Source organism: Tamandua tetradactyla, chromosome 20, assembly GCF_023851605.1.
Source record: "Tamandua tetradactyla isolate mTamTet1 chromosome 20, mTamTet1.pri, whole genome shotgun sequence".
Lineage (NCBI taxonomy): Eukaryota > Metazoa > Chordata > Mammalia > Pilosa > Myrmecophagidae > Tamandua > Tamandua tetradactyla.
In genome coordinates this window covers 60,646,359-60,674,004 of record NC_135346.1, presented here as the reverse complement: position 1 = coordinate 60,674,004, position 27,646 = coordinate 60,646,359, and the positions used below count along the sequence as shown (strand labels likewise).

Below are 27,646 nucleotides of genomic sequence, written 5' to 3'. Positions count from 1 at the left end.
TATCCACCAAGAGAGATATGGATCTGATGGTAGAGCAAGGCACTGACTGAAAAGACCCTAAAACTTGGAATTTAATCCAATTACAATCTGCAGGCATTATCCCCAAGCCTACCCTGAGACTTCAATGTCATGGTATCTGCAGACCATTATCAGAGAGGGTTTGAGCATGCTAAGAAATGGAGAAGAGGATACTGTCCACAGTAAACATGAATGGGGAAACTACTGCAGAGCAGAGTTGCACCTTCAGTATCCTGGGAATCTTGACAGAACCCTGTCCCCTGAATGTCTCCTCTAATGACCACCAAAATTGCTTGACAGCAACCTGTGTCATCATTCTCCATCACACCCCACCACCCAGCTCCTGCAAAATAATGAGGATCTTTGGACTCACTTTCCTGCCATCTCAGATTAGATCATCCTGTTAAAGTAGCTTGCGTGACCGTATTTCTGCATGGAAGTATGCAGTCCCTCCACTAGGGTCATGGTGGGCTTCCACTGGGCTAGAGATCAAAGCACTGGGCTAAAATCCTCCATGTCATTAATATTATACCTGAACTTCCTCCTTTCCCTGCCCAGACCTTACACACATTGCCTGCCACTATCATATATGCTCTGCCATCTGCGCTTCATGTCTTTCCAATGTTTACTCTTGGAATTTCAATACTTCTACCTCACATTATCCCTGTCAGAGATCAAATACAAATGCCAAATGTGAGGATTCATTTTGGGAAAGCTGTGCTCAAGGAAAAGATTTGTTTTAGACTCTGATTTATCCTGGAGCCTTCACTAACTTTTGGATGGAATGAGCCAGAAGTGTACATTAAAAGTAGGTTCCTGGGGCGGGCCGCGGTGGCTCAGCGGGCAAAGTGCTTGCCTGCTATGCCGGAGGACCTCGGTTCGATTCCCGGCCCCAGCCCATGTAACAAAAAACGGAGAAACAGAATACAATAAAAACAAGAAAATGTTTAAAAATGTTTCCCTTTCTTCCTTCCTTCACTCAAGTAGGTTCCTGGAGTCCCATTTTCAGAGTTCCAAGGGAGAGCAATTTAAGAATGTTCAAGATGATTCTGAGGTGGATGTCCTGCACTTTCAGAAATACAGACTCAGAGCCTCATGTGTGAAGAGCTGGATTACATGGTCCAAATCCAAGCTGATCAGAGCCATGTCAATGGAGAAAGTCCTTAGCTGGCTCAAGATCTAGAAGATTATGCAACCTCACTGCGTTTGAGAGTCTGCTCCAAGAGGGACCTCAGAGCAATTCAAGAATGTGGGGAATCATTAACACTGTTCAGAAATGGCTTTTATAGGGACTCGATTAAATTATTTCCTTGAGCAAGTTGTTCTTTCAGGAGTTCAAACATTGGGGAGCACATGTAAAAGGAAAGCACCATCTTGTAGAATTGGTATGTGCTGAGTGTGGTTGACACACAATTACTGTGTGCAGAACAGAGAGATTTGATCAATCGAGGGGGAAAAAGAGAAAATTCTGTATCCACTAATGCCTCAACCTTAAGTTAAAGAGCTTGTGACCCAGGACTCCTTGTTCTCAGTTTTTAGTATAGTATCTGTTTTTTGTGAGCTCCATTGTCTTTCTTCCTTATCCTCTCAAAATTTTCAAAATGAAAATGATAATAATACACTTACTAAAAATTACAAGACTAATAATAAGATAACCAGTAAATGTCTTATAATGAACCATACCATGTGTAGTCCATCAATCAAGGAATTAATATATTAACTGATGGAATAGTCTCAACTATACTGTGAAATAAATATAATGGTCCCCTGATGGATGAGGTTACTGTGTTGAGATATCCTCTCCAGGATTACAAACTGAGTGAGGAGGAGTCCATGCACTTAATGACTGTACATGTTCTACCACCTCCTCTAGCTAATTGGAAAACTTCAGAACAGTGAGAGTAGGGGCAACGATGAAGGTCTCTGCTGGGTCCTTGTACCCTTCAGCACTAGTGTCTTTGACTCAACCTGGACAACACATGCTCAAGTCTTGTGCTGGGAGGTAAAGTACAATGGGAGGAGTTGGACATTTATAATCAGAAATCTGAATTCAAACCATGGCTTCTCAATGTATCATGGGAAACCTGCTGATTTTTGTATCATGAAAATGAGCATTAGGATAATGAAAAAATTCTAAAGATTGGCTGTACACTTTAAGGGTGGGCTGAGGATCAGTCCAAATGTGGGAACTGAAAATATGTTATAAACTGGGTTTCCTATGTAAGGTATTAAGAATACATCTCTCTCAGTATTTCCCTTTTCTGACATGAACTTCCTTCAATTGTTCCCTAATAGTCTAATCTCAGTGATCCATCCCCTAGCCCTTTATATCAAAATACTCTGAACAATCAATATGCCCCTAAGTGGAATACACTCACATGGGAAAGTTTGGAAAAGCATCAGCATCAGGACTTAGGTGGAAGTGCATCTGGGCCAGGGACTTGCTTTGCTGTCAATGTTGGAAGTTGTGGTAAACACTCTAGTGACTGCAGGAGTCATCCTCTGAGGGTTTCATGTGGGTGGATGCAAGGTTTCCCTCCCTGGAGGGCCCCTGTGGCAGGGATGAAGTATTCCCTCTAGGAACAATGGAGGACCCCGTGATACCCGGTTATTAATGATGGTGATCTGTGGGTGGTGAGATAAGATGTCATTTGACTTTTAAATATTTTTCTCTGAGTTTTCCTTGCCAGTACAAGAGACTTATACTGCTTGGCAGCTGTGACTCTCTCTCCAGAACTTAGAATGGTGCCTAACAAAGCAGACAGCCATCACCACTAGTTAAACAAATGGCTGTGTTGCTTTTTAACCAAGGACAAGCCTGAATGTGTCTAAAAGCAATAAAAGGCCATTATGAGGGGAAGACATTATAAAATCAGCTGCAAGTGAAACAGTCAAGGTGTGTTTGTGATAGGGTGAAACTTACAGAATTTTGTTTATTAAAAAAGTGGGGGAATAAAAGCTATGGGGTCCAATCAGGGGAGAGACAGACACATAGAGCTCTGAGTCCAGAGTGCAGGTGTGTATAGTTCCCCCACTTCTCCAGCAGCCCTGTGCTGTGGGGGATGGGGCTTCATTTGTTGTCTCCTGAATTGCTTCTAGGATGTCCTCCTTTCTGAGTTAGTCCCAGGGAGAAGAGAAGGAGAGGCAGGGACTTATACTGCAGCAAGAGGACAGACCAGGCCTCTTGATAGTGGTTTTATCAGGCATAATTTTGAATTCAGGGGATATTTTGGCAATGTCTGAAGACATCTTTCATTGTCATCACTGGGTGGCGGCCTCTACTTGTGTCTAGTGGATAGAACACCCCACATGAACAGGAAAGATCCCACAGCACAGAATGATCTGGTCCATAATGAGAGGAGATCCATGGTTCATAAACTGCCTAGATCAAAGAAGGAAGGAGGTTTGTGCTGCCTACTTGTAGGGAGGGGTTTAATCAAGCTCTCAGAGACTAGGATGAAGCTCAGAAAGACACTGAAAGGTACAAGAAACTGTTGGCCCTCACAACCAGATCCCATGTTGCAATTTCTGAACTTTGACCATGTCATTGCTAGAGACTTCATCCCCCAAAACCCAGTCAGTCTGTGTGTCAATACTGATAACACTGATTACGTAGCATGCACCAACTCTGTGGTTGCCCATATCTTTGCAGTGTGGACATGAGAGCCATCAACATTACCTACAAGGTCATCGCATGAAATGCAGTGGGTGCTGGAGCAGGGACTGCTGCAGGACTGCTGCTGAGAATTGACTGAAATGGGTTGCAGTCCCAGAGTGGGTAGGCCTTAGCAAAGAGTGGGAGTGAGCATGTAAGCAGTGTGTGAGATGGAGCCTCACTGCAGATGCAGGACGCTTCTGGGAACTATCGTGGCCAATGGAAGCCCAAACGGTGACATGAGCCATTCTACGTCATGTTGTTGTGCACAAGATATAAGCATGACCTCAGAAGCCTCCCAGGCATGAAGGAGAATACTGTCAGATTCCCTTGCCTTCCCCCAGCCCAGGAAAGACTTTAGTCTTGGCACTTCTGTTTCCCATGGATTGATGGGGACATATTTCATTTTGCAAATGGTTTCTATTTGTGAATAACATCCCAGGAGAGCTGTTCCACATCAGTGTTAATGTGGCCTGCTGGAACCATGGTTGGTGCTCATGAGGCTGCACTGGAAAGGTCTCCTTGTATGAGGAGAAGCCTACTTTGTGTCTGGAGACTCATGTAGTTGTCAGACTGAGGGAGTAACCTTCAACTGATCGGGCTCTTCACTTTACAGGGGTTATACAGGAGTTACTGCTCAAAGTATTTGTGTAGGCAGGAGGCTTGAGCAGGTTCCTGGGGCTCAGTGCTGTGCCAGTTCTTAACATTTTAGTCCCTGATCATAGCACAGCCTGAGGAGGGGAATCAGGGAGATCAGCACAGAACTGTAAACTAGCAACTTATTAAATTCCCCCTTTTGAAAGCCATTCCAATTCTGGTATATTGCATCTGGCAGCTAGGAATCTAGAACAAATTTTGGTACTGAGAGTGGGATGCTGCTGCAGTTTGCAGATACCGAACATGTTGGAATGGACTTTTTAAATGGATAAGGGGAAGAATCTGGAGAAGTTGTGAGAAGTCTGATGGAGAAGCCCTAGAATGCTCTGAAGAGACTGTTGGTAGAAACATGGACTCTAAAGATACCTCAGAGCAGGCTCTACCCAGACATGAGGTGTGTGCCTTTGCAGACTGAAGGAATGTAATCCTTGTTTTAAAACAACAGATAACTTGGCAAATTGACTTGTGGCTTTGGCTGGAAGGCAGATTTTAAAAGCCATAAATTTGGATATTTAGCAGAAGAGACCTCCAAATTAAATGTGGAAAGTGCAGCTTGATTTCTCCTCACAGCTTGTAGTGAAATGCAACAGGAAAGAGATAAGTTGAGAATTGAAGTTTTGGGTACAAAGAAACCAGAAGTTGATATTCTTGTGAATTGTGGGTTCCCTGGAAGGGAGACCCCAGAGAATAGCGCCCACCATGAGGATGTGAACAAATGTGGAACCAGTCAGGCATTTCAGAGAAAGCCAGGATGAGACATGGAGTTATCCAGGAAGGTCTTGTGGAAATTCCTTGTCTGATGGGCATGATCCAAGGCTACTGTAGAGAAAACCAACAAGAGTGCTGTGGGACCCTGTATAAACAGAGCTGCTGCCAGTCTGAACTGGGGGCTCAGAGAATGGACACATTGGAAGAGAAATAACTTCAGAGGCAAAACCATGGAGGAGGGTCTGAAGTCAAGAAGCCTCAGGCCAGGAGGGTGGATCCACCCAAGCACGTGGAGATGGTGAGTTTGCTTCAATGGCAGAGGATGGGCCTTCCACCTCATTGCAGTGGAAGAGTCCTGCTGCTCAAGCCTTGTAGAGGGTGAAGCACATTTCTTAGGGTTGGGAGAGAGCCTGGCTGCCACAAAATGGAGGGGTTGAGCATGTGCCCAGAAATGACAGAGAGCCCAGGTGCATCCCCAATCTCTGGAGAGGGTGGAGCTGAGAAAAAGCTGGGTCTTCCCAAAGTCCCCCGAGTTTACATTCGGAGAGAGGCAGGCCTCTGCCTAGGACTTTGGCAAGGGTGGGACAGCTGCTTCCTAAAGCCCTGAAGGTAAATGACTCTCAAGCTTTGAAATCTAATGGTCTTTACCCTGCAGGTTTTCGAAACTGTAGGGGTCCAGGGAACCCTGTTTTCCTTCCTTCCTATGGAAATGTGTATATGCATCCTATGAATTTTCCTCCTTTGTTTGTTGGCAGCAAATAAGTTGTTTTGAGTTTTTATAGGTCCAGAGCCAGAGGAGGACTTTGCCTGAGAACAGACCATGCCTATAACTAACTTTGATAGAAGTTTGTAGTGTTTCTAACTTTGTATTTCATTTGTATTCCTACTGAAATCGTGTAAGGATTTTTGATATTCTGCTGGAATGAATGTGTTTTGTATATTGAAAAAATATGTTCATTAGGGTCCAGAGAATGGAATGTGCTAGTTTGAAAGGATGTATCTACTCTAGAAAAGCCATGTTTAATCCTAATCCCTTTTTGTAAAGACAGCTGTTTCCTCTAATCCCTGCTTAGTATTGCATATTTGAGACTGTAATGAGATCATCTCTCTGGAGATGTGGTTCAATCAAAAGTGGTTAAACTGGATTAATTGGAGACATTCTCCACCCATTTGGGTGGGTCTTGATTAGTTTACTGGAACCCAATAAAAGAGGAAACATTTTGGAGAATGAGAACAATTCAGAGAGAGCAGAGAATGCTGCAGCAGCACAAAGCAGAGAGTCTACCAGCCAACAACCTTTCGAGACAAAGAAGGAAAATGCCTCCCAGGGAGCTTTATGAAACAGGAAGCCAGGAGAGAAAGCTAGCAGATGATGCCATGTTCACAATGTGCCCTTCTAGCTGAGAGAGAAGCTCTGAACTTCATCGACCTTCTTGAACCAAGGTATCTTTCTCTGGATGACTTTGATTGGACTTTTCTATAGATTTGTTTTAATTGGGACATTTTCTCAGCCTTAGAACTGTAAACTAGCAACTTATTAAATTTCCCTTTTTAAAAACCATTCCATTTCAGGTGTATTGCATTCTAGCAGCTAGCAAACCAGAAAAGCAGGTCAAACTGATCTTTGCTCTACCGGTAAGTTTAATGTAAGTACTACATTAGTGTAATAAATTGCAAATATTAGCTTTTTATTACTATTTGTTTTAAGTCATGGTGTATGATATTTTCCCCTCAACTTCCCTCTAGACCTACCTGGAAATATCCCTCATTAAATTTCTTAATTTATTTGTCACCTATGTATTTCAGGTGTTAGTTCTTCCTTGCTAGACTTGTGCAGCAGGTTCCTGTCTTATTTTTATCCAGAAGGTATTATACAGAATACGGATAATATAATACTCCAAAGAACTTCTCTATAGTTTCAGTATTCATACAATGTCAGATAGTGTCTATACTCTTTAGTCTGCATGACAGGATATTCTAGAACCGTGAGTTACATTTCTCAGCTCTTGTCTTAACCCACCTTGCCACCTTGAGATCCAACAAACTTAGTCTAAAAATGACTGTTGTAACCAAATACGACATGCCTTATTCATCTCCTCACTTTGGCTCACAGTTGTTTTTTTGTCTTTCTGAGGGTGCTTTGCCCTACCTACAAGTATCAACATGCTTTATTTCTTCCAAACATCCAACCAAAATGCCACTTTCTCCATCTTGAAAAATGCTTCCATGAATGCTATTCTTATATGGGCAGCATTATATACAACATAAATTCCATTCTGCTTTTAAAAACAATTTGCATAGAGAATCCTGGAATGACTTTGGAAATAGAGTAGCTTTCTATTAAAAATGGGTGATGCATGTATCTTTGTGCATGTCTCTTGAAAGTAAAATAAATGTGTTTACCTATAGCGGGGGTTCTAGAATTGAAAGGAGATTTTGTTTTTATTGTATTATTCCTTTAACCCCTTGAAAGTGTTTACCATGTATTGTGTTCATTTTTCATTTATGCTAACTTATGAAGGTTCTCCAATCCCAAAATAATAATAATTATAATCATAATTATTTAAAAATATTATAATACTAGTAAATAATCCTTATTATGGATGAATATTTTGATAAATTTAAATATAAAGACAGATATTAGATGATCAATCTTTAATCAAACACCGAGACATTTTCAATGATCTCTAATACCTTTTCTATATTCACTAGAAGTCCTTTCCCCCAAAACTGGTGTCAAATTGCACATAGACATACTTATTTGAATAGTACATAATATAGGTATTTAAATAATGCATTTTTAATAACAAGGAGTTTCATGCCATCTATTTTTCATCCTTTTGATTGCTTCCATTTTAATATTTTGAATAATGCTTCAATTTTTATACCTTTAATTAAATTTTGGTTGTATGCTGTATTGTCCTTTTAAACTATATTTATGTTATATTTATGTTAGCAGACAACAACTTTGCTTTGCTTTTTGGGTACTGTTTTAGTTGGTTTTCTATTTCCTGGAATATCTGTCTGACATTAGGCCACTGAATGAAGACATCTGTAAAGATTTCAGCATATCTTCTCAAACAGGTAAAGTTCCAAATGGCCCTGTGACTTCTGAGGTAAGAGATTGAGGAAGTTTGACTGAGGAAGCCAATGGGGAAGAAGACCTTCATTTGGAAGATAAGGAGATTTTGGACCTTTAAGTAACTCACCCATCCCATTCACCTGCCACCTTCCCCAGTCTTCCAACACTCCTGAGCTCTACCTGTGGGAGAACAGAATATCTTGGTACCATCCTGGATCATCCCCATTTCCTCAACTTATATTGTGCACCTGGTTTTTCTTTTTACCTTTCTTGCTACCATCCAAATCCAAATGAGAAATAAACAGCTTTTCTGATCTTGATGTTACTTTAAAATTCACTGTCATATGCTTAGCACATAGAACCTCATACTGTCACTATATGTTCAAAAACAATTTTGTTGGATGAATGAATTAATGAATATTTCACAATACCATGACAGATGGTGAACATCTAATATTGGCCACCTACGTAGAAGAGGATCATCTGAATTTTCAGCCTCTATTCCTGAAAACATGCCCTTACATACATATCTCCACTTTTCTACAACTTCAAATTCATTGTTCCCTTACCCATCATTTTCATTTATGTACGTGTGGTTATGGTCAGGGATACATGGCTTTCAACCACTTAGATATTTTTGCCTTTATTAAAACTTTTATTAAAGAGAATTGAATTTCTGATCTGAACTCTTTGCACTCAGTCATTCATAGGTGTTCTTGAAGAACAAGAGATAGATTCTGCCTGCTGCAGAATAAAGCCTGATAACAGAAACAAATCATTGCACTAACACTCATTTAAATGTAGTTGTAATAACACTTAAAAGTATAATGCACAATGAGACTATGGAACAAGGCATTCATCTCTCACATGGGGAGTCAGGGAAGATCAGGCTGGGATTTCTGAAGATCACTTTGGCTGTGAAAGGAAGAATGGAGTGGGGGTGGTGAGATTCAAGTAGGAAGCCCTTGACAAAGCAAGAGATGATAATCGACTGGGCTAGGTGGGGGCAGGAGGAAAGTGAGATAGATGGATGAAAGTTTGTATTTTGTATATAAAATATATCGGAGATGGTAACTAGATATGAGGAGAAAAGTTTGGGAGAGAATGGAGGGTGATTTCTAGATTTCTGGTATGAGCCAGGAGGGTGATATATATATATGTTCAGCTCAGAGGAAAACTGGGGGTGGTAAAGCTGAGAGTCACCAGCCTAGAGAATCTGAAGCCCACAGGCATGTGAGATGATGGAGAGACAAATGTGAACTGAGAAGAGAATGAGCCTAGTGTCCCTGACACTTAAAGGTGAAATAGAGAAAGAGGAAGCCATGGGGTGACTGAGAAGAAAGTACCAAAGAGGTAAAAAATGGCCAAGGACACTGCAGAAGACTTTTATTTTTAAAGTAATGCCATGATTTTGAGTATCTCATTGGGTAGGAATTCCTGTGTAATAGATAATATCTGCAAAAACTGAGAGATCTAACTTGTAGATTAACAGCACTTGGTATTTCCTGTGCCATTTTTACAATCTGAAAAACTTAATTTCTCCACCATTTGACAATATTATAAGAAAGTATTAAATAACAATGTGTGTTCTTAGATGATACAGAGTTACTTTCAACCAGAAGTGTAGTTCCATGTATATGGCGTTTTCACAGATAAAGGGTTTTTTTTCTTGCTTGAAAATATTGTTAAGATTTATATATGACAGTTCGGTATAATGTGGCTCCAATCATACAGGAGCTCACTGGGAGTGAACACTGCCATCAGTACTGGTTTGGAACTGTCTTTTTTTTTCTTGCTTTTTTTGCTGGAATCATGTACAAAGAGAACCTACTCTAAGAAAGCCAATTAATTGTTATTAACATATTAGATAGTCAAACTTAGAAGAGTTCAAGTCCCTTAAAAAGTTTTGTTTAGCAAACTAGAACAGATTTTGGTATCAAAGAATTGGGAGGCTGCTACATTTGCAATTACCAAGCATGTTGGAATGGCTTGTTAGATGGATAAGGGGGGCTATTCTAGAAAAATTCTGAGGCGCTTTATAGTTCTTAGAAAGCCTAGATTGCTTTGATTGGAGGCTTAGAGAAGGAAGACAGGGTTCCAAAAGTTGGAAATAGTCAAGACAGTCCATATTGATGGCTTTCCCAACACACATCATCAGTATAGGATTGTCTGAAAGAATTATCCATTCACTCTCCTGAATAAAGCATTCTCTTCAAAACTTTCTTCATAGCCCCCATTATCTGTTTGTTTCTAAGACTATAGATAATAGGATTCAGGAAAGGAGGGACTATAGAATAGAACACAGAGGTGATCATGTCCTGAATTGTGCGTGAGGAGGAGATCGGCTTTATATACACAGCAGCACCAGAGTTGAGAAAAACAGACACCACGAGGATGTGAGGGACACAGGTGGAGAAGGCTTTTCCCTGCTCTCCACTGGTTGGAAACTTGAGCACAGTAGAAAATATGTAAACATAAGACCTGATAATAAAGACAAAGCAGCCACCGTCAATCACCACTGCAGAGATAAAAACTGAAATTTCATTGTTGAAGGTGTCAGAGCAGGAGAGCTTCAGTAGCGAGGGGACATCACAAAAGAACTGATTGACCACATGGGACTGACAGAAGTGCAGCCGGAATGTGTTGCCAGTGTGGAATCCTGCAAAGACCACACCACTGAGCACAGAGAACAGTGTCATCTGGACACAGACCCGAGGGTTCATGATCATGGGGTAGTGGAGGGGCTGGCAGATGGCCACATAGCGGTCATGGGCCATGGAGGTGAGCAACATCACTTCCACAAATGCACAAAAGAGGACCATGAAGATCTGAGTTGCACACCCAGCCCCTGAGATGGTCCTGTTGTCAGTGAGAAAGGTGACACAGGCCTTGGGGACAGTGACAGAAATGTAGCACATGTCTAAGACAGACAGATTCCTGAGGAAGAAGTACATGGGGGTGTGAAGATTCTTGTTGAAGGTTGTCACAGTGACAATGAGAAGGTTCCCCATCAGGGTTGCCAAGTACATCAGCAGGAAGAGCATGGCATGCAAGATTCTGTACTGCCACACATCAGAAAATCGTGTAAGCAGGAATTCATTCTCCATTGTAGAGTTCAGCATCTTTAGGTAATTTGCCTTGGATATGCACAAAGCACATAATCCTTAAACAATATGGAGAATCAACATGAGGAAGGGAATTAGCCCAAATATGCTCATGAACATATATTTATACAAGTTTATTCTTTGTAGTTCCCATGAACTATTAGGAAATAGCATAGTGATCCTAGTGATGCCTTGTGGTCCTTTAGTTTCCCGGCTTGCATGTCTTGTTTACAGTGTATGGGTAGCAAATGAAATTCAATCCTTTAAAACCTGTACACATATTTGGTTAAATTTTCATCAAGAACCACTTATACATCATTGTAATTGTAGGTCAAAGTTTGCCTGTAAGAATATTTGAGTTGATAAATAGGCAAATTGATGGTACAGATGGGCTCTTTGGCCATATTCTATAAATATCAACACATCATTAGATGATGACCAAATGCAATCTGAATAAATGTAGGGGGCTACTATTGTATCAGAACCTTTAAAACCTTATGTAGGGTGGAAATCTTTTATTTGGCCACTAGTAATAAAATTATTTTTATTCCTAATACTATGGTATGACTTGATATTGATTTCATTTGGAAATTCACCCTCAAAATTTCTCCCTCTGACCACCACCCTCTTATTGGTTATATATGTCTCCTCCTTGTATGCACTGATTTTACACTTTATCTTAATGTTTGATTATTTAACCTTCCTCCTTAAATCTCTCTCTCTCTGCCTCTATCTCATGCTCTCTTTCCCTCTCTCCTTACCTAAATTGTTTATTAGTTCCTTGCATTTTACTTTTTTTCTTTCTTAGCCTAAATACCATAAGCAACAGATTGGATAGTATACACAAATTTTTATTCATTTAGAATGTCATGTGTAGTTTATACTACTCACATTGTACAAACCTTCTCATTGTAACTCTACAAATTGTGAAGTAACATAGGCAATATTAAAATGAAAAAAAAGTATCGATGAAAAGTCCAAAGACTTGTTATTCCAAATAAATGTAAATGGAAGAGCACTCATTCAAAGTCAGTTTTGTCTACTCAGAAAATCCATGTCCACATTTTGTATTTTTTCCACAAGAATTCCTGATCCTACTGTGTTTGATTGTGTCCCACTTCAACAATCCCCGCTTCTTATAAAATCTGAGCACTTCCTTTTACAGGTCCATCCCAGGCTGCCAACTAGTGCTGGACCTACGAGACCATGATTTCCGGATTGTTAAATGATGGCTATCGAGAACTGAGAAATCACTCCATTGACTTCCTACTTAGTGCACTGAGAGCTAAGTGCACCATGAGAAATGCTCAAATCATTCTCCATACCACTCATTTCTATATTTCTTGTTGTTTTCCAACACTGTGCTATAATTTCAAATCAGGATAATTAGTTTTAATCTGTTCTTTACTCATGTGTAGAGTAAAATATCTGAGTTGTCCCAGTTTTTCTCCATGTCAATATCATTTCATTATCACTTAAAAAATCTCTGTGACTTTTCTAATAAAGGAGAGTTACAGCTTGAACAGAGAAATATTGGGAACCTGTTTTGGGTCAATTCTGGGCACAAAATCAATTTTTTGTCTTTAAAAATAATAAAGTAACCTGAAATAAATTTATTTATATACTAACAGTATGAGAAATGTAATCTGAAATAATCTTATTTTGTATACTAACAACATGAGAAATCATCATAATAGATATTTCCCTAATAACTTAAGTCTTTCAATATGAAGCTATTCTTATGTTTTCTCACGTAGGTTTTCTTCCTTACTTGCCGAGGTAGTGAATGGAACCATCCATTTGTTCCACTCACCATTATAATCTCCACTCTCTCTCCTCTTCACTGGTGCTGTTATATCTCATTAAGTTATTTCTTTTCCATATGGTTTTTGAATTTTCATAAATGCCTAGGTTTCTTTAGGCATTTTGAAACTCTGGTCCATTTATTTATTATTTTTTTTATTTATTTGGTACTTCTTTTCATTAGCCTTTCACAAGCAATGTTATAGCCATGTCAGTTTTTTATTAGAAACATAACAATCTTGCTCCTTCCAGCATCTAAGCATCTAATTCCAAGAACATTTGCATCACAGAGTCTGTTGGTTGATATGTCACTCTTCAGCTCACAGAGACTCCTTGACCTTGGAGTACACTACAAGGATTTCCACTCCTGGGGCCTCACCTCTGACTGCCTGTTTTCCCCTTCTTGTTGTCTTAGCCATTTACTTCATTAAATGATTTTTGGGCTTCAAGGTATCAGTACGCAATAGCCAGTTCCTATTGCATCATGACATTCCACACGTCTTCATCTGAAATAGGTTTCCTCCCTCTATTCTGCCCCCTCCTCCTTCTATTTGTCTTCTTTACTGTGCTGCCGTCATCTCATCTTCCACCACTCTATCCCTGTCCTGGCCCATTCTTCTGGAGCTTCACTTTTCTTTCTCCCTTACGTCCTAGCCAGATTGCAGTTAGTAGCTCTTATAATTCTGGCAAACAAGTAACAAACATCTCACATTATCGTTTTAAAATAAAATTGCCCTTAATGATCTCAGTTGTTATGCTACCTTTCTGATTGCTGGTAAGACTTCATCAGCAACAGCATTTAAAAAAAAATCATCATGTACTTAGTTGAACTTGAATGCATCTTAGATCTCCATCATTTTATTATAAAATACTTTTAGTTCAGTCAAAGTATTGTTGAACTGAGACCAACTTAGATACTACATGGTGTAAATGAAATCCCTAGCAAGAAGATCTCCAAGTTATAGATCCAATAATACTCATCAATTAACTTAAAATTATTAAAATATTTCAAAAAAGTGCTTTGAAAATATTATAAAAAATACTTAAAATACATTATTTTGGGGGTAGGTGGTTATACTTCTGCTTTTCATTTCTTTTCCATCTTTACTAATTGAACTTTCTAACTATAATCATTTAGTACATCAATATCTATTCCAACATTTTGGGATTAAGAAATACCTAAGAATGTTAACCTTACCTGAAGAAAATGAAAAATTGATGAATTCATTGACTGTTTAATTCATGCATTCAATAATTTCCCACAATTAATCTTCTCAGTCCTAGAAAAGGAGAATAATGACAGCTAATATCTTTCCTTGCAACATATTACAAGTAGATATTTTTGTGGAAATGTCATTTATTTAATAAAATTATGACATTTTCATTGATGAAATGAGTCATATTGTGTGTATAAAATATTGTTATGCTTTCCAATAAGACCTGGACATATTTTAGAACTTGAATAAGCTGAGACTGATAAGCTGATGACACCATACGTATAGGCACTGTTGGTGAGATATCAGTATTTAATTGATGTTGGGATAAGCTGTGAAGATTTAATATGTTTTTATGACCCATACAAGAAGAATTGGAGGTCCCTAGACAAAACCCTTAATGAATGTTAAGCACAGCACATATTACACCAGAGCTGTTTAAACTATTTTGCACGATGTCTTGAATTTGTGAAGTATACATTTCCAGTCCTGCTTAACCTTGTATATCAACTTCTCGACCATAAGAGAATGTTTACCAGGCTCCTTCATTCCACATTTTTATTTTCTTGTTACTTTTCTCTTGTGACCAGCATCCTAACTTATGACATAGGGAACCTTGCCTAATTCAGAAGTCAGTGCAGGTGTCACTTTCAGACTGACCTCCTGCTCATAAGATAAAAATTGTCCCCTCTTTTGCTTTTTACAGTGTTCTTTATTTTAGGACCATTTCAAGCATTCCATTTATGTTGCTGCTATTTTAAGCTAATCTATTAACAGAGGTTTTATTGATAACATTGTAATACCAGCTTGATTAAAAATGGCTATTTCAATATTTATGAATAGCTTTAACCTACTAAAGCCAGTTTCATACTGCAGGTTGAGATCTTAAAAAAATTACTTAAATGTTTTCTTTGCAAACTACATATCAGACTGTCACATATTATATAAAGACAACAATCTTTCAAAATTTGAACATAGGGTAAAAATATTTCATGCTTACCAATCAATTTTAGTTTTCTATCTTGAATTTCCATGTGACAGTATAATCCATTTAAAACTCTGTGTCTTTCAGGGGAAGGTATGTTATATACCCAATCACTGCCATTTACTTTTTTATAGCTCCAAGATGAACCCCTCAATAGTTTTTTTGAATTGCTATTATTTAAATGTTAACAGAAACCTGATTGGAGTTAAAAACATAACAATTTGTACAAAAATGATTTATACAATGCCAGAATTCCTTCAAAGCAACTAATTTCATTCTCTTGTTTTGCATAAAATATGCATCAGTGTCAAATGTTCCATCAAGTCCTAAATCAGTCTCTATAAGGAAAGATGGTTCAATAGAGTCAAAAAGGAAACAAATAATGAACAACAGATGAGAGGTTTTCTGGTTCCTGTAAAGCAGGAACAGAACCTTTCATAAAACACTCCTGCAGCACTGGGGTGAGCTGCAATTATGTGCCACCCAGTAACGCATCACCTATGAAGCTTGGTCCTGACCTGTGAGAGAACAAAAAGCATCTTCTGGTAGCTAAATTAGATATCTGAGAAAGTATAAACTTTTAAGCCACAATCGTATGCAAATACTGAAACCTTATAGAAGGAGTTCAAAGAATCCTCAGTCATAAAACAGTTCCCAAGTCATAGATCATAAACAATCTCAAAACCATCTACAGATTCTTAACCTTCTCTTCAAGGCCAGCTCAGGGCACACATGCACACCTCCTTCAGCCACAAGCCTTCAGGCTCCACACATCTTCGTGAAGATCTGTCATGTCTGTAATTATGAGGTTAAGGCAGAAAAAGAATGAGTTGTACCGTTTCTTTGAGACCTTGGTTTATTGTAGTCTGCGTTCATTTCGTCCAGGGATTAGTGGACCCTCATTTACAGGCTGACTGCCAGACCCCCAAAATGATCGTGTACAGACATGTGGCTCCAAAGCTTAAAGTACTTATGATTGTGTATCTAAAAAGGTGCCATCTATTTTCAGAAAAGACCTCATTCCTCCAGAAGGAAAGAACAACTGAAAATTCTACTTTTATCAAAGGAGTTTTCCACCAGAATGAGGGGTTTAAAGAAGATTTCACTCCAAATCAAGGACTTCCCCTCAAATTTGGATTTCATTCAACAAACATAAGGATCTTCAAAGGAAGATTTCATAGACATCAAGAACCAGCTTTAGACTGTAATGTTTCTATACACAGAAACAGCAGCCTGGGGCCTTGTTTGCATTCTCTTCCAGAGCTGCCTCTTCCAAAATAGAGCAAGCACAGTCCTGCTTGCTTGAGCCAATCAATTTGTTTTTTCTTAAGTACAGTTTTAAGGGAAATATAACAATTTATTGGGGTTCTGATAACATTTTCCTAATAGAACAGAACCAACATATGTCTGTTTTCATATATACTTATGGATATTATCCCTGAAAGTATTAAAAAATCCAAAGGACTTTGCAAAACACCATGATTTTACAGGATTTATAGTACCTGGTCTACTTTATGAGGCGGCAGTAAAGGGGCCCAGTTTATTGTCCAATTTTCTCCAGGAAGCCCTGTGAGCATTACTATTATAAAATCATTAAATTCTTGTGTCAGTAGAATTGTAAATGAAAACATCTGTTTAAAGTTACCAGCAAAAGGAATAATGAAGGTTACTTCCTCAACTCTGCCATCATCCCATCTCCCTGTGAAGACAAGACATCCAGGTCTGAAACGCATCAGCCCGGCCACTCGGGAGGTGAGGACCAGAAGAAATAATTTCAGAAGTCCCTTCCCAGCCATCAGCAACTCTACAAAGCAGGATGTGGGGAAAGCAGCAGACCACTTGGTGATGCTTTAGTTAAAGGGACCATGGTCATAAGGGTGAGGGGTCCCAGTGAGGTTCTACTGACAGGAGGAGAAGCAGCTGCGATGCCCCACAGAGCATGCGTGGATACAACAGTTCTATGGCAAAGCAGACACAGTGAGGAGTTAAAGAAGAAATTAATATAAAGGAAACAAATTTAATTTCTCAAAATCAAATCAAACCTCTTAAAACTGAAAAGCAAATAATCCTTAGGTATACTGGGATGGGGGTGGGGGACTGAAGTTTTTGATGTGTTGCATTTAGCTGAGTTATAAAGAAGAATCCTGTTTGTGAAAACAGCGTCAATATTGAGGCTATGTAGTTAGGGAGAATAAGTGAAGCGCGAGGCTGGGGGAAGAGGCCTCTGGAAAGAGAGGAGGATGGAGAGGGGACCAAATGTGAAACATGCCTCTTTTATTCCAGAAACAGTAAGTGGTACTTTAATTTCCCTCAAAGAGCAGGCTCATACTCAATTCCGGCTTCAAAGAAACTGCATCCCATCCACTCTTCTCTTTTCTAACTGCAATTCTTCAAGAACTGCTGAATGTCCTCTCTCTTAACAACAGTTTCTTCATCAGCAAATCTCTTGAGAGGACAGAGCAGGGATGCTTCTGTCCCTCCACATCTGTTTTGCTGGAATCACCTCTATCAGTGCAATTATCCACTCACTCTGCACTTCCATTAACAGTTTTCAATCTGCTAAAAATGCTGGGACTGAGATTTTTTTTAATAAATGAATATAAAGTAGACATTGGTCTCATTGTGGGAGCACCCTTTCGATTTAAATTTTCCATTCTAATTCCATTTGAAGTTTCTCTCAAAACACAGGGAGCAAGGACTTGTGCTGTTTCCTGAGGATGTCTCCATGTCAAATGACCCATCTCAGGAGTGGAACTGGCTCTTGAACAGAAACATCCACTATCCATGGTGGAGCCTCGTTCTGTCCTGTGTGCTATCTCCTATGCAGCCATGAGGTTTGCTCAGACAAGGGTCACTGTTTGATAGTGAAAGGGAAACACGCATTTTTAAAGTCCTAACTTTGATTCAGTTCCTACCTGGATCCCAATTGTACGTCCCGGTGACATCAGCTTTTATTGAAAGTTGTTAGAGCAGTTTCCAAGGCCGACATTCAGTTGCAAAAGGCAAAGATCCCTCAGAAGAGGCACTGAGCACTTTTTGAAGTGGTGCTGATTGTGCTTTCAGCTGTGCCTTTAGCTAATATCCTTTAAGTTATGAAGGTGCTGTTAGAAGGCATGGTGTGGAGGAATTAACAACTGTGGAGCTGACCACTTGGGAGAAGGGGACACTCTGCAGGCCCATGACTCCTTGACTCTCAGGTGACTGAACCTGGCTTCTGCACTCCACACCCAGACAGAAGGAATGGAGCTGCTGGCCAGATGTCCACCCACACACTGAACTTGGCTGAAAGCAGTGGACTCATGATATCCTTGAAATACTAAAGAGTCAGTGGGAACAATGGTTAAAGTAGTAAATAAAGTTAAGTGAGCTGTTACCAGAAGACTATGAGCTATCTAGTCTAGACTTGCAGTCGATGAACCTGTAGAATATTTCCAGAGCCAAAAAGATTGCTTATTGATGACACTTATCCAATGGGCAAATGATAGTCTTTAGCTGTGATTAAAATACATGAATTATAGAACTTTATACAGTAAAATTTCAAAACTTTTGGAGGGAATATGTGTTTCTCTCTTTTTTATTTTTTGGTAACATACATTTTAAATGTACATTACTTTTCAAAAGCACAGTGGGTAAATCCCACTCCTTTCATTAATGCTTAAAATTAAACATAAACAAATATTTATTAAACCATAAATACTAATTAAGATATTTTACTGGTATTTCTAATTCAAGCAGAAGTAGATTTATTTTTCCATTTTTCAATTTCCAATTGGTTATAATTTGCAGTCTATGTTCTTACTGTATGATTCCACATTTCATACTAAAAATATTATTGTCATAATTAAATATGTTCATCTATATTCCACATCAGAGAAGCTGAAGAAACATCTCAATCTCCTTTATAAGTGTTGGGAAAATCATCAGGGTGCCAGGTCCCTGAAAACAAGGTTTTCCATCATGCCCTCAGGGTTTCCCACCCATGAATGGAGTAATTTTCACTAGTGAGGCCAAACTGACAGAATTTGTTTAATAGAAAAAACTGCCCTTCTGAAACTGTTCAAATTCTGTACATAAATGAATTGTATGTTATCATCAGATCCTTGGTCTTCTAGTTCAGGAATCCCTTAGAAATTTGCTTCCTGTTTCTGCTAATGCTACAACACCAATAGTTTTGAATCTTTCATAGATAAACTAAGAGGAGTTGAGACAGGGCTTTACCCCGTGGAAGTACTCACAACAAAATCACTCTTTTGTTTTATCTCCCCTCCTTTTACTTGAAAACTTTATCCTATCAAAACGGTGTTTTGAAAAACAAAACAAAAACAAGCAGTGAGCATTGTAGGATACAAGTGAAGATGATTCACGAACAAAGGTAAAGAGGAAAAGAAAATTATTATCAACAAAAACTCACAAGTTAATATCGTGTTTAACATGCTGGAGAGGCAAGCCAGGATTTCTGGTAAGGGTCCAGAGTTGTTGCAGGTGCAGGATGAGTGGGCATCTTCAATGGCAATGGCAGAGACCTTGACAGGAGACATTTTGTTTTATAATAAGGACATCTGTGTTCAGTTTTATTTTAAAATGTGGGGATATAATGGTATTATAGAAAGCCTCTGGGGACACAGCCCTTTGTATCAAGAACAGCCAGTGCCCAGGGGCAATTTCAAGGATATAATTGTCTCTAGATGGTGAGGAAATAGGGCCCAAATGACAACTCCACATGAACATGACTTTCGTATATGAAAAAATACTAATATTTGAACCTGTGAATTTCTTGTGGATTCCTGAAGCAGAGAAGAGGCTGCCAGCCAGCCTCTACCAAATCCCTGGAAACAGGGTTGTCCCACTCATCCTCAGGGTTGCCCTTTGAGGAATGGAGTGATTTTTCACTAGTGAAGCCAAACTCAAAGGATTTGTTTCACAAAATAACCCTTTTGAAATGAACAAAAATAAAGGGATTTAATGCTATTTACCAACATGGTGCCAAAGCCCAGCACATCACAAAAGCATTTAGGCTAGTAGCTGTTACTTAGCACATATTAGAAAGTGTGACAATAGCTATTGTATTCTTCACAAAGATGATATGCATTGATCAGGCAGACCCTATCAGGAAAGCAAAAGACTTTCCATGTTTCCTAGAGGTACTATTTAATATTTCTTTCATTGATTTCTACTTTATTTCAACTATGCTCAGAAAACACAATCATTATGAATTTCATCTAGTGAAATATTGTTGATTTTTGCCTGAGTACATATTCTATTTTGAGACATGCTCAAAAGGCTCTGAATTAGGGAAGGAGTGGGGAAATTGTCAAAATCCAGAGTAAGGTAACTTACCAGTTCAGTGATGCCATTCTCCAAAGACTTTCTCCATCTCATTTCTTGGGGAAAGAAATCCTCTACTTACTGTAATAGAGGATTCTAATCAAGAATATCTTAGTTTAACAAACTGTAATAAAAATTATAACTATGCATATGCCAGTTACCATAAGGTAAGTAGCTCTGATGGCTAATTACAACCTCTCATTTAATAGTTTCCTGGCACTAGAAATTCCTACAAATTTCAGGATTTTCCTCAAAAAAAACACATATTGAAGAGAAAGCAAAATTTTTAGATGTACTTGAAAAATGTCTATTCTGTATCATGGAAGTGCTAATTTATATATGTGCTTATTATGACATGTTATTCAATCATGCTGTGCAAGTGCTTTACGCCTTTACTGATGTTTGTCCATTTTTAATAATGTAAATATGTTATATTTTCCTCTCCAATGATGATTTTCAAATTTTTAATGTTCTCTTCTGTGCTCTGCTACATTATGCAGTATTTGCTTTGAAGATACATTTGTAGGTGCATATAAATCTGTGATTATGTCTTCCTATTAATTAATTTCCTTATCATTATGTAAAATCCCTCATAAAATTAAACATACATCATGGTTCAGGTGTGTACCCATGATGGAGAGGCAAACCAGGGGAACAGGGTTTTAACAGACACACAGCCAAACCAGCTGTCTTATGGCTTGTATTAAACTGGATATTTTCCATTTGTACACATATTTATTTTAAATTCCTATCTCCATTTATTTAAAATACTATTTCATAACAATAGCATGTAATTAGGTCTTGAATTGTTTTTCAGTCCACTTCGACAATCTTTGTGTAATCGCATTCTTTAGTTTACTTGCATTGACTACAGAAAGTAATTGGTTATATATTCAGTCTACAATCAGGCCTCTTGCTTGCTATTTGTGCCAACCTTTTATTATCCAAATTTTCTTCTATTGGATTGATAAAATATTTACATTTACATTTTACCCACAGAGCAGCTTTTTGGTCATCCAGTTGGTTTCCATGATTAATTCTTCCAGAAATATCAATTATTTTCACTTATGACATTGCTAGTATGATTACTTAACTAGGGATGTAAAGGACTTGTACACAGGAAACTACATAAGATTGCTAAAAGAAACCACAAGAGATCTAATAGGTGGAAAGACATTCCCTGCTCATGGATAGGAAGGCTAAATATAGTTAGGATGTCAATTCTCCCCCAAATTGATCTACAGATTCAACACCAAACTTCAGACAATCCACTTTGAAAATTTGGAAAAGCTAACTACCAAATTCATCAGGAAGGGAAAGAGACCCCCAAATAGTTAAAAGCATCTTAAAAAGAAGAACAAAGTGGGAGGATTAACATGCCCTGAATTTAAAGCCTATTATCAGAGAAGCACTATTTGCATTTTTATTTAGATTATATTTTATTGAATAGATAGCTTGGTAAGAATTGACACCTTTACAAGGTGGAGTTTTCCTCTCCATTAATTGGCTATACCAGACTAATTCCTGGTGTTGCATAATGTATTCCGGGTAATAACTTCAGTTTTCCATGAAAAAATCAGGTACAGCTTTCATTAAATTTTTTCTTACATTTATGATTGAGTTGTTGAGATGATTAATATTAGTTTTTCATTTACTATTTTTTCCTTCAATATAGAAACACAACTAAGATCATGGAGTGACGTGCAAACTTGCAGAGTATGGATGGATCTCCAAAGGCATTTCCCTACACAGAAGTAGTAGATAATGCAGAATAAACTGTCAAACTCATCTTTTTGGAACAATGAAACTACTAAAATGTTTACAATTGCTATGTGAGTGCTGAGTCAAGAAACAGTCCACCTGAACCTTGTGGGAGAATCTGTCATACTTTCATTAGCCTCTTATAACTCCCAACCCTGTACGGTGGCAGTCTTAAAGACGGAAGCTCAAATTCCCACTGTGGCTACTTGTTCCCAGAGGAAGCAGAGCAAACCTATTTACCAAGGAATAGTCTTTCACTCTTTTGACCTCTAGGCTAATCTGATAGACTGATGCAATGTGTTTGCCATTTTAGCATCTAATTAGGCATGCTCTCATGGAAGAGAAACAGCTATGTGGAGGGAATTCCTAAAAAAATATGGAAAAAACATATTTCCACCTGCTGCTGCCACCTCAGAAAAGAAATTAGAGTTGATGCAAACCACAAACACGTTGCAAAAGTGGGAGGAAAATACGGGGAGTCCAGAAAGACCAAAGTGAGTTTTAATTTTCTTCTTCAGGTTCTAGCTGGGTAAGTATGGAGCTAGGAGACCTTTTCAGAACTCTTCTCTTCCCAACTTTCCACTCAGTCAGAGGATGGTTCTTTCTACTGCACTTTCTTTGGGCTGAGCTGATCTATGAAATTTTGCTTTGGCTGCAGTATGGCCTTGCTGATAAGAGGTTCTGGACCATTCTGTGAGTTTGGTATTAGAACATAAAGCAGGCTGGCTATAATTTCAGAAGCGAGGTTTCTTGACAATGTCTCATTTCTTCTTGTGTCCTAAGAAGAATATATTTGGACCCTAGATAAATGTTTTCAATTGTAGTAGTCCCTTTCCACTAGGTCGTTTCTGGATTCTAACATCAGCACCAGTTCTATTGATGCCCTGTTTTACCTTTTCCTGGCTATTACCGGGGGTCTTCTAACAGGAGGTCACATAAGTTGTCTCTCTCTTGACATAATGCTTCCAAATTTTGTGGTGGGTATGTTTGTGGCTCAGTTACTTTGCCTTGTTACATTGTTCATGTTTATAGGTTGAGGCTGTGTGGCTACAGAGATAGTAGTTGAAAGTTTCTTGGTTGTCACAGAACTTGCCTCTTTGACTTGTACAGGTTTTCTAAATGAATTACACCTTAGACTGAACAATTTGGTCATGATATATTCCCAGCAGCACAAGTTTCTTGGTAACATTAGCAGCTTCTTGGTTCGATTCCTCTGTAGTATTTTGGGAATTTTACTATTTTTTTAAATGAAATATCTGGGTAAATGCCATACATGGATTTTGGGGATCATCTTTAATTGGAAACAACTGAAATCCTCAAAATTATATCCACTACTATTGTTGAACTGGTTGATTCACTAGAAGGCTTTAAAGGAATACATTTTTTCCATGCTTATATTATTTTTATTCTCTGTAGATCTATTGGCAGTTTCTTTATCAGTCACTTTTGTTCTAAGTTTCAGAACGTTTGTCTCTCTTGGACCTGTTGTGCAGTTGTCCTCATTCTCTGGTTTCTGTAAGTGGGTCACATCTGATCTTCCTCTTTGCATAGGAAATGGTTTTTCTTTCTAATAGAAATTCCTTTAAGTGTTTTTTTTTAAACTGTTAACTTTTTTTATTGCATAATCTAACATATATTCAAAGCAAAGGAACAAAAAAAAGCAATAGTTTTCAAAGCACTCTTCAACAAGTAGTTTTGTCATGGGCTACCATATGATCCTCACACATTTTTCCTTCTAGCTGCCCCAGAATATAGGAAGCTAGAGGGCTTAAAGATTTTTTCATTATCACAATCGCCTTGTTTTCCTTTTTTTTCTTTTATGAAAAATAGTATCTATACCAAGAGGCTATAAATTTCAAAGCACAGCACCACAATTAGTTGTAGAACATATTTCAGAGTTTGGCATGGGTTACTATTCCACAATTTTAGGTTTTTACTTCTAGCTATTTTAAAATTCTGGTGACTAAAAGAGATACACATTTAATGACTCAGCATTCATATTCATTTGTTAAATCTTAACTTCTCTGTATAACTCCACCATCACCTTTGATCTTTCCATCCCTCTCTTTAGGGGGGTTTGGACTATAGCAGTTCCAAATTTTTCATATTGGAAGAGTCCATCACTCTAATATGTGGTAGGGAGATGGAACTATCTCATGTTCTGGAGAGGATAATCTAGGTTTCAGGACTTATCTGGTCCAGGGATCCATCTGGAGGGTCTAGGTTTCTGGAAAGTTACCCTAGTACATGGAACCCTTGTGGAATATTATATATTATTCTAGGTGTTCTTTAGGATTGGCTGGAATGGTCCTGGTTGGGGGTTGGCAGGTTGTGATAGGTAGCAAGGTCTAACTGAAGCTTGTGTAAGAATAAACTCCAGAGTAGCCTTTCAACTCTATTCGAAATCTATCTCCCACTGATACTTTGTTAGTTATACCTCTTTTCCCCCTTTTGGTCAGGGTGGAATTGTTGATCTCATGGCGCCAGGTCTGGATTCCTCCCTGGGAATTATTTCCCATTTGGAGGGAGACTTTCGCCCCTGGATGTCATGTCCCATATAGGGGGGAGGGCCATGACTTCACTTGCGGAGTTGGGCTTAGAGAGACTGAGGCCCCATCTGAGCAACCAAAGAGGTCCTCCAGAAGTAACTCTAGGGCATGCCTATAGGTAGACTAAGCTTCTCTGCTACCTACATAAGCTTCACAAGGGTAAGCCTCATGATTGAGGACATGACTTGTTGATTTGGGTGTTCCTAAAGTTTGATACAGTATCAGGGGATTTCCTGATGGTGAGGTTTAATAGGTCCATATTCTCTCTCCCATCCCTCAGGGGACTTTGCCAATATTTCTTTATTATCTACTTAAATACTCTAGGATGTATCCAGGCATTACAATAATCTATATAGGGTTAAAGGACCTCTTTCTTATTCTGTGCTCCCTGTGTTTCAATTGTTCAAATGAGCTGTATAGATAGGGTGAATTAGAGTATGCACTATAGAAATCTTCAGTTTCAGACCAAATAAACCTTTCTTCCATTGGTTTCAAAGAGGATGTGTGGTTCTAAAGTAAAGACACTGTCTCCTTACCCCTATGTTCTGAATTACTTTAGCCCCCACCTGTTTGGCATCATTCTTATCTCTAAATATCAGGTTATATATACAAAACAGCCTCTCAAAATCCAGAAATAATCACCACCACTCTGGACTTAACGTATCTGCTCTAAAAGCTTACAATCTAGGCCCCTGTTTTCTTACACACATTTTCTAAAGGTAACCATACCATTCGTGTTCTTTTGTTTCTGGCTTATTTTGTCTCACCAAATGTCCAACATATTCATTCACTTCATTGCATGCCTCATGATTTTGTTCCTTATTGTATCAGCACAACCTTCGTTCATAAGAATACACCATCACTCACCAATCTACTCCATTAGTGCATCCTTCAGCCACCTGCATTCATTAGGCATCATGTATAGGGTCCAAGCCCAGAGTCCATCAAGATTCTCAATTTTAGATAATTTCATTGTTGCCAAGAGAAAGAAAACCAATACACACACCCTCACCAAATAGGAAATGTAAACCTCCTGTTAACTCTTGTCCCTCATCCTAAACAGCTCTCCTCATCCTAAACATCCCTCATCCTAAACGTCCCTCATCCTAAACGTCCCTCATCCTAAACGTCCCTCATCCTAAACATCCTAAACAGCTGTTTAGGGAGCTGTTTAGGAAGCTCCCTAAACAGAATAAAGTTATGAATAACACATGAAAATTTTCAGAATGAACACAACCAGAGTTACTGGTAGTATTACTTAAAAACTCATTTAGATTAGAAAATGTTCCAATCACTAGAAGTACTCAATAATCAGAGCCATTTTTGAGAAAGCAAAGGTAGTTATTTTTCTACTTCTAGCCCATGTCTATTCATTCACTCATTCATTCTGGATATGGACTGAGCAGAATCTCTGGATAACCGACTGTGGAGCCCTATGTGCTCTAAGTTCCCGTGAGATGGATGGATAGTAATCTTTTCATCTATTTACGAAAAACTACATTTTTCTGCAACTTTAGGTTTAAAGAAAAGTGCACAGAAATAGAGTTCCATATACAATCACTAACCCCATGGATTTTATCTTATTATTATCTTACAATTAATGAAACAATGTTGATACAATTTTGCATCTAAAGCCCATAGCTTATAGTAGAGTTCACACTTTTACTGTATAGTTTATAGGTTTTGATAAATGCAGAAAGTCACGTATCCAACAACACAAAATCCTACAATATAGGAGTTCCAGGAAGATGGTGGAATAGAATAGTTTGAATTCACCCCAGCTAGAGAAGGGACAAGAAGGCAACTGGGACAGTGACTCCAGGCTGTGACTGGGAGGGTACTTCTACACCACATAGGGAGGACCAGTTTGCAAAAGCTGAAGAACTGAGACACAGAGAACCAGAGATCATCTAGCTAGTGCAAACAGCCTAATGTGTCCCTTTCTAAACAGAGGCCCAGAGCCCTCTGGAGTGCATGGACTGGGAAACGGAAACTAGGTAGAAAGCTAAGCCGGGTTCTTCAAGCACACAGTCCCTGGCCCTGATCCATGATGCACCCCACACACCACGCACCTGAACCCCATCACCTGCCCACCCCACAGTGCTCTAAGCACCTCCACCCCACTTCACACCCACCTGTGAGTGCATGCACACCTACCACAGGCCAACCCAACTCTCCTGCTTAAGCGTACAGTCTGAATCCCCCAATGCCTAGCCCCTCAACTCCCACCTCCCCTCAGTGCCACCTACAGGTGGTGGCCAACACATCCAGGCCACAGGCGATCACATTCATACCCAGGCTATACAGCCCTGCAACCCTGCCCAGCATCCACCCCACCACTACCTGCCTGCCACACCCCCACCACCTGCTGAAACCTCTGTGCAGATGCGTACCAGGACCCCACCCGGCAGACCAGCACACACCACGGCCCTGCCCCTGAGACCCACACAGACTCACAGGCTTATCCTCCCTGCCAACAGGAACCTACACATGCCTGTATGGACCAGTAGACCCTTACACCCCAGCCCCTACCCCCACACATGCAGCATTACCCCACCCACCAACAACCTGAAGAAATTAAACAAAAAAAAATCATAAGAGGATACTATGAACAACTCTATGCCAACAAAGCAGACAACTTAGATGAAAGGGACAAATTTCTAAACACGCACTAACAGGCTACCCTGACTCAAAGAGAAATCAAATATGTCAACAAACCAGTCACAAGTAAAGAGATTCACTCAGTCATCAAAAACCTTCCTACAAAGAAAAGACCAGGGCCAAA

The 27,646-nt window shown here is 39.1% G+C and overlaps 1 protein-coding gene and 1 long non-coding RNA gene across 5 annotated transcripts in view; both read right to left on the bottom strand.

Moving 5' to 3' along the window:
* Positions 1–27,646, bottom strand: part of LOC143664219 (uncharacterized) — an 80,375-nt gene that overhangs the window by 18,244 nt on the left and 34,485 nt on the right. For all 4 annotated transcript variants that reach the window (XR_013166375.1, XR_013166376.1, XR_013166377.1 and 1 more), the window contains one exon: positions 14,226–14,307. This is a non-coding gene — a long non-coding RNA (uncharacterized LOC143664219). The remainder of the gene's footprint in view (positions 1–14,225; positions 14,308–27,646) is intronic.
* Positions 10,307–11,257, bottom strand: LOC143664640 (olfactory receptor 14C36-like). The gene has a single exon (XM_077138111.1). It carries the CDS (start codon positions 11,240–11,242, stop codon positions 10,307–10,309), a length of 936 nt encoding a protein of 311 aa, XP_076994226.1. The 5' UTR covers positions 11,243–11,257.

Coding starts and splice junctions, on each gene's coding strand:
- LOC143664640 (XM_077138111.1), bottom strand. CDS start 11,242: ATGCTGAACTCTACAATGGAGAATGAATTCCTGCTTACACGATTTTCT.